At 39.7% G+C, this 12417-nt stretch overlaps 1 protein-coding gene across 6 annotated transcripts in view; it reads left to right on the top strand.

Moving 5' to 3' along the window:
- Positions 1 to 12417, top strand: part of NAV2 (neuron navigator 2) — a 232195-nt gene that overhangs the window by 62834 nt on the left and 156944 nt on the right. For all 6 annotated transcript variants that reach the window (XM_040560473.1, XM_040560474.1, XM_040560470.1 and 3 more), the window contains exon 3: positions 5722 to 5774. In XM_040560473.1, coding sequence (XP_040416407.1) covers positions 5722 to 5774 — 53 coding nt within the window. The remainder of the gene's footprint in view (positions 1 to 5721; positions 5775 to 12417) is intronic.

Here is a 12417-nt window from a genome sequence, read left to right on the forward strand (position 1 = left end):
TTGGGCCTGGATCCTTCATTAGTTCCTTCAGAGGCTCATCCATCTGGTATCTGGGATGCCACAAAACACATGCATGGGCCAATGGAGATTGATGGAATCAGAAAGCCTGCTAATGGGAATTAGGACGACTATTGTTAGAAGCAAACTGACAGATTTGAGATGCAAATGAAGAAGACAGCAGTGAAGTAACAAGACATCAGTGCATGCATATTTATGTGTGTTTGAGATGCTGTAAACGAGCTAGTTCCCTGATTAAGGTACAAATATGTAAACACTGTTCCCTGATGAAATCGTGAGGCATCGTTCCAATGGCTCCGCTAGAGCTATACTGGAATACATCAAAAAAGATTTCATCTCTATATGTTATAGAGCAACATCAGATCTTAACATTCTACAGACCTGTCAAGCAGCAGTTATGTCTCCGTTCCCTTCATAAATATCTAGCTACCTTGTGTGAATACTGTTGTAGAAAAATTTTGCATGAGAACACGCATGTAACAATGACACCATCAAAATGTGAACCTGGTTGTACCAGATATTTTTGAGTATTGACTTGTGAAAACTTAAAAAAATCGATTTATGCCCTCTAAAATAATCAGTAACGTTGTTTACTTTATTTTACTTTGATTCACCTTTACATTTTTTAGCTATTCTGAGCCATTGCCTTTTGGCTAGTATTTAACATTAGGTCTGCAGGACGTAGGTTTAAAAAAAAAAAGGTAAAATACATGGTGAAGGATTTCATTTTTAAAGAATGTTTTTGCATATGAAAGAAAGTTCCTATTTAAACATACTCAGTTGAATCCTCCAAATTAGCAGTGAAGAGAAAGTCATTTGTTTCTGATGTGTATGGCCTTAGGCACGCTGCATCTCATTGTCACAGAGATGGTGATAATTTTCACACATAGAAGTAGCTTTAACTGTAGCCTGCAAGATAAAAGCTTTTTTTTTCCCTTTTTTTTTTTTTTTCCTAACAATCAAGACTACATCATAAGAAAGCTTTGCTAGGCAGTGTAGGAGACATTTTTCATTTTTTTGCTATGCTTTCTTATGGGTAAAAGTAGCCATCAAGATGCTCCTTTTTGTCATGTGAGTGGAGTGTCTGGAGATTATCTAAACTTATCAAAATTAGTTCAGGTATTCATTATACATCTTTTTTTGTGTTCACCATCTGAGATTTACGTTGCAGATGTTGAATCTTGACATTTCAGTTATCAAACTGAAAAGAGTAAGCATGTGTGTTTTTTATTGTTTAATGAAGACAGAGGTGATGACTGTGCAGACACAATGACTGCAATCCTTTCTGCTTACCTTTCTATAGTGAAATAGCTGTATATTTACAAAAAGAAATTTTATAATTAATAATACTTTGGTAGTTCTTTAACTTTAGAATCCAGTCAAGGGTTAAATCTAAAAAGATGTGAAACCAAACATCACTGCATTTGATTTAAGAGGATATGATCTTCAGACTTAAAAAGTGCTGGTGATAATATGGTGACAGTTTTTATTCTTTTTGCAAGTCAATCGAAATGTATTCGCAGCATTCTGGTTTACTTGGGTTTAAAAATTATGAGTCTATAACAGAATATGTAAGTAACCTATGCCTTTGTAATACCACATAAACCTAGTAGCTATATATAAATTCATGAATGCAGATACACTGGGTCTGTGCATGATCTGAAATTGGTGATATGTAACATTGTCAGCTGGTTCCCTCTGAGATCTTTCAATTTTCAGGAATTCAAATTGATGATGAAATTAAACTCTAACCCAGTCCACTAGTATTTTCCTATTACTCCAGCTAAGTATCCCACTTCAAATGCATACTATGACTTACCTCAGAATAGCTTTTGTGTGCAGATGTGAAAATTGTACTATTACATTTACAGGGGAAGCTTATAGGTTTGTATTTCAAACCAGAATCTTGGGATCGGTTTAGCAGTGGTTGCTAATGGTAACTTTCATCATATTTTGGGTGGCACATTATACAAAAGTTCGTTTTACAAATGTTTGAGTCACCATTCAGTTAAAAGCTGCAGGCCAAAGTGAGCAGACGTAGGATGTATATTGCACAGCATTCATTCAGACATTCAAGAAAAAGTAATCTAATGTCTAAGCATACACCTGGAATAGTGAAGAATGCAGAAGAGCTTCTAAGGTTGTAACAGAAAGCTTAATTCATTATTATGAAGTGTGGCCATTTTTTTTTGTATGGGTGGTTAAATCCGATTTAGTTCTATGGAGTGCTTAATGAAACAATTCTGATTTCTTATCATAATTTTTCATGCATTTGGAGTGTCGTTTGCTGAAGATTTTTTTTTCCAACAGGAGTGTATATCCGTAGCTACATAAATGGGAAACTGGCCAATAGATTTAAATACTTCTTGGGTACTTTTAATGCCAGAGGTTCCTTTTCACTTTTGTTTTCTTACACTTTCGGCTTGTGGCTTCATAGTATGCCTTCTGTCAAAATGCATAAACCCAATTATCTTCCATGCTTTGATTCCGACCCTGTTAGTGAAAGTCCAATGCCACTCATTACTGCCTTTATTATAGAGTACAGCTGGTTTCTTCTGTCTGGCTTAGCACAACCCTCAATCTGTGTATAAATGGGAAAAATCTGAAAATACTTAAAACCAGCTGAACCCAAATTCGCTGTATCCACACAGTCAAATTGCTCTGGTTTTATGAAAGCAAAGTGCCACAGAAAAGTGGGTAGCATGAATATGCCCCCAAGGCGATACTGGTACTGGACAAGGAGTACTCCTTGCGTTCTGTTTGCATGTACTTCCATATGCTTCCACAGTCATGGTATAAACATTACTGTGGTCCTGATAACCATCTTACATGGCTCGTACTCACATCCTTGCTAAGCCAAAGCCAATACAGAGCACGTGGTCTGTGTAGGATGAACCACTTTTGGTTATTTCCATTGCTGAAGCAAACCTGGGGCTTGTTGTAGACCAACTTCTGTAGGACCTGCACTGGTGTTAAACCTGTAGTGAAGAATGCTAGTTTTGAACTCCTTTTAACCAAACAGGCAATAGAGAACGTCTGCTGGAAGGAAATGCCCACTGGAGGGAGAGAGAAAGGATTTAAAAGGAGGAAGGGCTGGTGGGGGTGGGTGTAAGTTCTGCAGACTTGCAGTCAGTTTGGAAAAAATCTCCAATATTTCACATGTCTGTGGTTATGAATTTGCATCTTGCTCAGGGTTAAGATACAATTTAAAGCCTTGATGTTTGCTTGTGACTTCCAGTTCATGCTAACTGATGTAGTATTTCTACATGGCCGTGAGAAACAGAAGCTGTAAGAGTTGTCCATTTATCTCAGCCAGAATGCTGTGCTTTTGCAGCTGTGAAACTTGACGCTTTTCCAAGATCCTGGAGCATTCAGTGACTTATGCTATGAACTGTGCCATCACACTGCCCATGAGCACACCACACTGTGTTATTTAGGGAAACTCATTCACTGATATCTCTTGCTTTCCAACCTTCTCCACAAGAAAAGCAAATTATGTAGTACTTGCTGTCAGCACTATTCCTTGGAGCCAGGTTAAAAGGGTCAGAGATGGGCTGCAGCGTACAGACAAAGAATGGGAGCATCAAAATGATTTCCTGTTGAATTAGGCAGACTCCTGCAAAATGCCAATTATGCCCAGAGGCCACTTTGATGCATCCACCCAGCCTAGTACGAATCTCTGACTTCTTGCCCTGCTTCATGTAAATAGAGAGGCTTGAGTTAGAGTTGAGCCCTGCTGCCAGTTTGCCCCACTGCCAGTCTTGCTGGTTGCTCTCTATTACACCTGCTTTTCATAGCACTTGTACCTGCAGGGGAGAGACAATAATTGCTACAACTTAGTGAAAGGAGAAACCAAGAGCTGTAGGTGAGGTGGGAGTGGATGAGAAGGAGAAATTGTAGGGTGTGAGCCTGCACAGGGGAACATGACTGCCCAGGGGGGAGGCAGAAATAGCACCCAATGGAGGAGGTAAATTGGAGCAGAAATTCCAGTTCTGGTTACCATTCTGATTCCCACCGACTATCTGTGGTCACCTACATATTATATCACCTATTGTAGACAAGGACAACAATGTAAAAGGAAGTGATAACTAATTCAGAAGGGATGAAGAATTATCAACTGGTGTCCAAAAACCTCAGGTTCACATGTGAGAATTTTGGAAAGAAATTCTCAACATTGAGATACTTTCAGATAGGTGAGTCTGGGTAGTTTGCATACAAAAGCTTAAAAAAGAGGCTGATAATAAACTATGGTTTGTTAACATTGGTTTAAAATAAGTTACATAACATCTTGGAAGTTATAGAGAACTGGGAAAAAAGCTACTCTTTTTAAAGGAAGATAAATAAAATTACCTGGGTTATTAGGGATATCTCTCTGCGAAAACAAGAGAAAAGCTCATTCAGAACTTCATTAGTCTCCTTTCAAGTAATAATTACAAAAAGTGCAAATTTATATGAATAAGATCTTATCAAACTCATCCGCTATCAGTTTTTGGAATTAATTATTATCATAAATTCAGTTGATAAAGATATTGCCTAATTCAAAACCAAGAGATAGAAAACATTAAAAGATGGAAGCACAAGATCTGTAAATAGAATACAAAGAAAACATTTTTGTTTCCATAAAACTAAATCTGAGATCACAGTTCGTGAAACAAATGCGTACTCTTTGTGTGTAGAGGTCAATAAACTATTCTGGGGAACAGTACAACGACTTTATCTGCAACCTTTTTCAGATTAGCATCAATTCCTAATGCATTACTGTGACATAAAGACGTACTGTGACACCTTGGTGTATGAAAAGGTCTATACCCAGGAAGAGCAAAGAAGTTTTGTTAGCTCTTTGCTTGACATTTTTATGACTGCTGTTGGAATACTGTGCCCTATTTGATATTCCTACCTGAAGAAACATAAAATTAGATGGAGTTCTGACTGAGGTCCTGACAATATACATTAGGTAGAAAACGTATCTTGTAATGTACAAAATGATGGGAGACAACTCCATTCAATTCATCAGCAGGGGAAGGAAAGCCTACATTTAAGACAGTAAAAACTGTGGGAAACAGGGCTTTGATTATAACTGGTTCTTCAGTCTAGCACACAAGCCATTTCAGGGCCCAATACTGAAAGGTGAGACTGAGCAAACAGACTGAGGGCAAACATTTAGACACCTCAGCAGCTTATTTCTCTCGAGACTTTAAAGATTAAAACTACGTATTTTTCTGCAATTGTGTTCCAGGTGAGCCATGGATAAGATGCTTGAAAAGTAGTCTTGTGATTTCAGCTTTTTAAAAAAATAAATAAATTAGACTTGATCGTAATTTTTCTATCTAAACTTCAACTCTACAGAGCACGTCAATTGACAAGCAAGCATCTACACATACGTAGCATACACTTTTCCACCCAGCAGTGATTCAGTTTCCAGAGATTAAATCTTTTTTGTAGTTTAAAGGAGCTACCCGTCAGTGTACAAGATGTTGCCAGACCAGTTGTTTTCCGGCTCCAGCTGTCTCTGGAGGCATGACCCACTAGAAAACTCCAGCTGCTTTTTTAGATGGGTCTCAGTATTTCACACATTCACTTTGATTGGACAACTACAACCTTAAACCCCTTTACTTAGCTAGCAGCAAATGCTCTGCAATTGATTGGTATGATGTCCTTGGTATAGTTTGTGCTTTATTTATTTATTTATTTATTTATTTTCAGCAAATGAAAAGATTGAAGACATCAATGGATGCCCAAAAAATAGATCGCAAATGGTAAGTAGTAAAGTGGTCTGTTGTTTGCATGTATGTGGGTTAGTATTGAGTAAGCTTTTGGCACTTCAATGCCTGGGACTTTTAATAACAACTTTTAATTAGTTTATCACAGTAGTTGAAGTTCGTGTATAATCTGAAGAACATTAATACTACAAGTCTTTGCCCCACTGTACTGTACAGGCTTTGAAATAGGCCTAATCATTTATCATACACTTATAGTGGATATTGGTATTTTATTGGGGGTTGAAATCAGATGATCTTTAAGGTCCCTTCCATTCCAAACCACTCTATGATTCTATTTTATATTTCTGAAATATCACATAGTTAAAGAGGAATATATAAAACTAAAATGTTGGTCCTTGATATATGTAGACAATAGTATTGTAGAAGTAGAGTTTTATTTTAAAGTTGGACTAAGAGTTTCTATATTCTTTGAAAAGGAACAAAATAGATTAGCAGAACGCACTAAATGGGGAAAGAAAGTCAAATTGCAAACTACAAGGTCTTTTTTATGTAAGTTGTTTTTGACTGACAAGTTTTAATTTGTAAAAGATCTAGGTTTGTGTCTTGCTTGTACATAATATTTGAAAGGGAAAAAAAAGCTAGTACAATAACCTTAGAAGGATATAGTACCTTGAGGGTATGTCTGCCTTGAGTATCAGTGAAACTAAAATTATAGACAAAACTTTACTAAGAAAGTATGTAGTAAGAAACTGATTTTTATAATGCCTCTTAGGGAGGAGGGTTTCAAATCTGTCATTTGAAAGAAGGTTATTGTGTATCTTGAGGGAAAAAAACTCATTTCACAATAAATATTCTAAAATCTCCTGTTTGCATTGTAAATGCTTGCTTTGGGACACTGGAGCGTTTTTTCAGTCTATGAAGCTATGTTAATGTTTTTCGTTTTTATGGCTCTCTTCCCAAATGTCCCCACCTCCCAGACCGTAACTTGAGTACAGCTACTCACATAGTTGAACAAGTAAGATTAAAGATTTGACAAGAGTTTGCTATCTGAAGTCAGGAGCAGCACTGCGTTCTGCTCTTCTGTTTGGGCTTTTTGTTTTTTCTTGGAAGTTATCAATCTTGCTCAAACCCATGGAGCAAGCACTCCTTAAAAAGAAAGCCATCTAAAAGATTTATTGCTGCTACTTTTTACTGCTTTGAAGAGACTGGTTGCTATTCTTGCTGTAGCCACAGCAGCTGTCTGGAGCATAAATAATTGAGGAAATTTTGACAATTACTATAATGTTCCACAAATGCATTGTAAGAACTGAATTTCATTGAGGACTGGAGTCTAAAACAGATTCCATAATGTCGTAGCCAAGTCGCTTAAAGTCACTGTTCTCTATAAAGGAACGACATTGTTCTGTTTTATAGTCTGATGCACACTGTAGGTTGCTTTTAGAAGACAGATCTGGATATAAAAGCATGCAGAGGGTGTGGGCTGCATCAGGAGTTATGAAGAGTGTTGGCAAGAAATGTTTGCTCTGCACTTCCTCCTCCGAGGCTCTAATTTTGTTTCAGTCTCTGGTTCAGGAGGGTGGGGTGAGTAGGGCTGGCCGTTCTGTGTCACCCTGCTCGTGAGACTGAGCCCATTAGTCATAGCCAGGCATCCCCAGTGGTTTTCTTCACATGAAAGCAAGGATTATGCATATAGCTTGCTTTTGTAGGAGCGTGCGTGTTTGCTGAGCTGTTTAGCATCTCACAGTGAAGAATATTGAGGCAAGAATAGAAGTTTCTTCATGGAGGTTGTGCTCACACAGTTGCTGGTGGCGTTTAAGGAGACTACCCTTTTCCAGGTTCCCTGCATTCTGGGGAAAATGTATACGTTACACTGCTTATTAGACATGGCAGTCTTCATCCTTAGCATTTCAGGGCACTTTTCCTCTTAATATAGCTCACGTGCCTGAACAGCCATCTTCCAGAGTGTGGGCCCTGGTGTTTGTGTCTGATACTTCTGTACAGAGGTGATGTCTAGTCGTACTTTTTCAAATGAATCATTTTCAAAATCATATCTACATTGTAGCATCTGTAAGCTGGGCATCACAGCTGAGTAGATGAAATAAATAAATAAAGGCACCATAAACGATGCTACGTTGATTAACAGAAATACAGCACAGCTTAATGGGAATCCTCCTGCCGTCGTCTTTCCCCCTTGGGCAGCGACCTGCTTTGTAGGCTCACCATGCTGTGGACAGAGAGACGTGAGAGCTGAATTATGAAGAGCTGGCTCAGGTCCAGCCAGATGTGTCAGCTTGGAAAACTGGAGCTGATCTGTGTCTGCCCCAGCCCTTAGGAGCGTGTGAACATGAGGGGATTCGCTTCTGTATGGTGCAGTCCTAAGCCAGCAAAGCCCAGCAAACCTTAGAGAGCTGAACCCGGAGCCAGAGCAGGTCTCTTTGCATCGCTGTTCCCATTGCTACACAATGGTGGAAAGCATCGTACAGATTTGCCCAGATTGAGCCTTAGATACAGTTCGGGTCTGTCAGGCTCGGAGCCAGTGCTGCTAAGCCTTGTCAAATGAAGTTCAGTACTGCAGAACCATTTGGGACCATCGGTGCCTCTCAGCCTCGACCCAGTGCCAGAAATGACATGACAAAGGCCCCCACTGACCCCATGAAAAGCTCCCTAGGTGAGAACCTCTCCCCTGTTCTCCTGTTGTCTGGCTTTCTCTGCTCTTGGGAGCATCTCTGTCTTCTTTTGCTCCAGATAACAGTTGGCTGTTTCTAATATATAATCTCTTATAGTCAGTTCTGTATCTTTCCTCTGCAAAAGAACTTTTTTTTCCCTTTCAAACCTCTATATTTTTGTACTGTAGATGCTTCTCTAAACAAAAGCCTGTAATTGTGGTGATTAGTTCCAGCTGGCACGCAGAAAGTCTTGTGGTTAATGGAGGATGTAGTAGCATGGAGCACAGGCTCTGGGGCCAAGAAAATTTGGAGATGATCAGCAGAATTGTATTTAGGTTTTTGGAATGAAATACAAGAAAATATTGGCGTAGTTCTTGAGAACTGAGTGAGGGAGGGTGAAACAAGGCTGGTTTCCTCTCCTACCCACTTCCGAAAAAAAGTCTGAGGTCAATAAGCATGAGTAGGGCTATATCTTTGTTAATGTTTGGTTACAGAAAAACAGGGATGTTTTCCTTTCTAACAGTCAGTTTGCCTCTTGTTTTGGGATGATATTTGAGCTCAACATTTGACATCCTGCAGTATTTTGGCAATATAGGTGGTGCTGCATGCTACATTCCCTTGTAGGTAGTGCAGATTATTCCTATTAATGTGAGTAACTCAGTGAGTACTATTACGAAGGGGTTCGTATCGCTTCAATTTGTAAAAATGATTATTACTTAATTTAATATATTTGGGGTACGTTAATATACTCTGTTTATACTTTGTTTTTAATATACTTTTTATACTATATTTTTAATACTTTATCATAATTATTTTATCAGCAAACAAGTAGAGTACTTAAGGGATTTCTTTTACACAGATACCAAGTCTGGCTTTAATGGGAGCCTGTAGAAATCCTGCTCTGTAAGTGCTGTGTCCTCCCTGGGAGGACATGCGTTTTGTAAAATGGTTGCAGCTTTTGAAGGAAGTTTCATTGCAATTCTTTTAGCACAGCGTGATAACTGAGCATATTATTATCCTGAGTATTGATGCATACTTCTTGCTTAGCACTGCAAAGAGAGAGAGAGAGAGAGAGGTAGTTGTGTTATCTGCTACATAAGTGATAAATCATAACAGATGAGGTAACAGGAAAGATGAAACGATACACGAAACATCTGAAAGATCTGAGATTTGCGGAGAACAAGGTAAAAGAACAAGATCTGTATCAGCTAAAATAGAAGAGACTGGGGAGAGAGCTGAGTAAAGAAAGCTAATTTTTAGAACATGGACTGGAAGACATAGCAGAGAGGAGGTGCTTGGAAGTGAAGAGGTATGTTGGCAGGCACAGGCGACAACTGATGTGCAGCCGAAGGTGGGACTGGAAGAAGAGATGAAAGAAGCAGCAGCAATGTTTCATATAGGAGAGGTAGAGTTTTGTTTTGTTTTGTTTTTCCATCCTGAATATAAAACTAAGAAATATTGAATGTAGCAGTAGAAAGAGATAAGAGATGTCTTTATTATTTTAAAAAGAAAAAAAAAAAGAATGAGAAAAGGCTGATGAGAAAATGAAAGTTTTTTAATGGGAGAAGTGATAGGGTGTTACCCGTACAACTGGAGCTTGAAGGAGCGGAGTGATAGCAAAGCTGTCATGCTGAAGGGAGAAGAATGGGGGAATCTGTAGGTGGATAGAGTAGACTCTCTCATGGTTTCATGCAAAGCCTGGGGAAGTTGCGGGACACCCAAGGCAAGAATTTGGAGAAACAGACATGAATATAGAGTGAACCAACACCACAGTTCCCTCCTATAAACAGGGTAGGAAATAACTGTGGTTTTCATGTCGGTTTGTGGTAGGGTTTTATTATTTTTAAGGATGATCGCTTTGTGTATGTACGTAAGTATCTGTGTTATCGAGTAACAGAGAGGAGAGTTTTTTTTGCGTCTTGGCCAGAAGTTTTTCAAGAGCCATTCCTTTCTGATGCAGACATCAAGTTGTACTAGTAAAATGCTCAGTCTTTCTGCTGCTGTCTTGCAAACGCAGAGAGTCCTGTACTGCAATGTGGGCCAGAGCCTCCGATTCTTCCCAAGGATTTTAAGAAAGTCAAGATGAAGGCCCTTATTTTCAATACATTCTCTTTTGCAAGGAAACGTTACTCCAATGATGGCAGTTTGACTGCTATTTTAGTTTTTGACTGATTACTTGTATTGTGAAAATGAGCTGTTCTACAGTGTGCTTTGGACATCCCAAGCCAAACAGCAGCCTGTATGAGAATTCATCAGCCTGGCAGGGTCCCTGTTTATAAGCGTGTAGTGCAGGAAGTTTTAATTTCATTGCTAAAGTTAATTTGTTCACTTGCCCTCCTTCATGTGATCTCTGCCAGCTTCACTTTTTTTTAAAGAAAGCACAAAAATGCTTCCCCCTTTTCATGACAGATGTTGAAATCTTCGTGATAGCGTGTATATGGTATATGCTGTACATGTTTGTGTTCTTAATGGATGCTTTAATGAATGGAAATAATAAATGTGAATGGTGGTGTAATGTGGCCCATATATAACGGCTATACCTGAATACACCTGAATGAGCTGGTTGGCTGGAGTAATGTGAGCTGAAACTGTGTGCCTCGCCTGAGCAGTTCCCTGTATGTGTAACATCCGCTAGGTGGGTGAGCTGAAGCTTTTTGTACAAATAGCTAAAAGCAAGTGCTGCAAAAAACACAGTTAAAATACTCTTAGTCGTTTGTATTTTTCTTGTGGAAATTATTATCATCAGTTTTAGAAACTGCCCTTTCAGCATTTTAAGTTCCCCTTCAGCTGCACCAGGGTTTCAGCTCATCCCAGCACGGGCAGAATGCAGCAGGCATCTGCAAAGCTCGTCCCTGAATGCCAAGGACCGCTGTGACATGTTTTTGCCCCGTATTACTCCCAGTCGCATTTATCCATGATCTGACCGGTTTATCCAAAGAGCTGCTGTGTTTCATTGTGTGAGAAGGGGGATTAAAAACCACGGGTGGGTTCCAGCGGTTTCACCAGGTACCCGCCTGGCGTGTTATTCTTCAATCTTCCAGACCTGCCATCCTCTCCAGCCTGCTTCTCTGAACAAAGGCAAGTTGATAGCACCAGTGTTGTCCAAACGTTGCAGCAGCCAGCCATGGCAACTGTGCAAGGGTGCTTCTCCAAAGCCCTGCAGCTCGCTGGGGTGGAAGCCTGGCTGCCCGGCCACTTGGTCCCCGCAGCCTGCTGGCCGGGAATGCACTGCTAAATGAGGGCAGCAGCTCCTTGGGAAAGATCAGAAGCATCACAAGCATTTTTTTCCCCCCTCTGCAAGTTTCTACTGTAGGATTTTTTGGAAACGCTTCCCTGCAGTTAAATATAGCCTTGTATTTTCAAGTCATACTTCTCCAAGGTTGATCTGAAAATGTAATAAAGGGAAATGTTTGTGTCTGCTGTTTACCCAGCTTTTCTTAGAGAGTTTGTGCCTTATGGTCAGCATGTGTTTACAAGTTTAATCTGTTGAATTTTACTAGTGACAAATGGGTATCTTTTGGCCCTGACCTGCAGCATGTTTCCGTGTGGCTGAATGTTAGTTTGAAGGGAAGACGTCAGCTGGAGCCACGCCAGCCTGCCCAGCGGCAGACACCAGCTTTGCTCCTAGAGCTGCTTGTGGAGACACGTGGCCAAATGTGCAAGTTAGGAGTATGGAGCACTGCATTTTCTCTAAGCTTCCTGTGTTGCTCTTGACCGTGTGTGAACGTAAAATACATTTTTTCCTCTATAGAGGAGGTGAGGTATTTGCTCCCTGCTGGGAACCTCGTGTGGTGCTCCTTCCTTCCCCTCCTCTGTAAAAATAACAGAGTTAGGCTTTTGCATGTCATCACATAGAAAAGAAGGATTTACTACATAGGTGATCTGACAGGTTGCTTGTATTTAGATGTCTTTTCTCACTTTCTAATGAGTGTTGCCCTTAGGTACCATTCATTTAACTGTCTGTATTTTTTCCAGACGCCTGGACTGTTGTTACGCTCTTATGCTTACCATTT

Source organism: Cygnus olor, chromosome 5, assembly GCF_009769625.2.
Source record: "Cygnus olor isolate bCygOlo1 chromosome 5, bCygOlo1.pri.v2, whole genome shotgun sequence".
NCBI lineage: Eukaryota > Metazoa > Chordata > Aves > Anseriformes > Anatidae > Cygnus > Cygnus olor.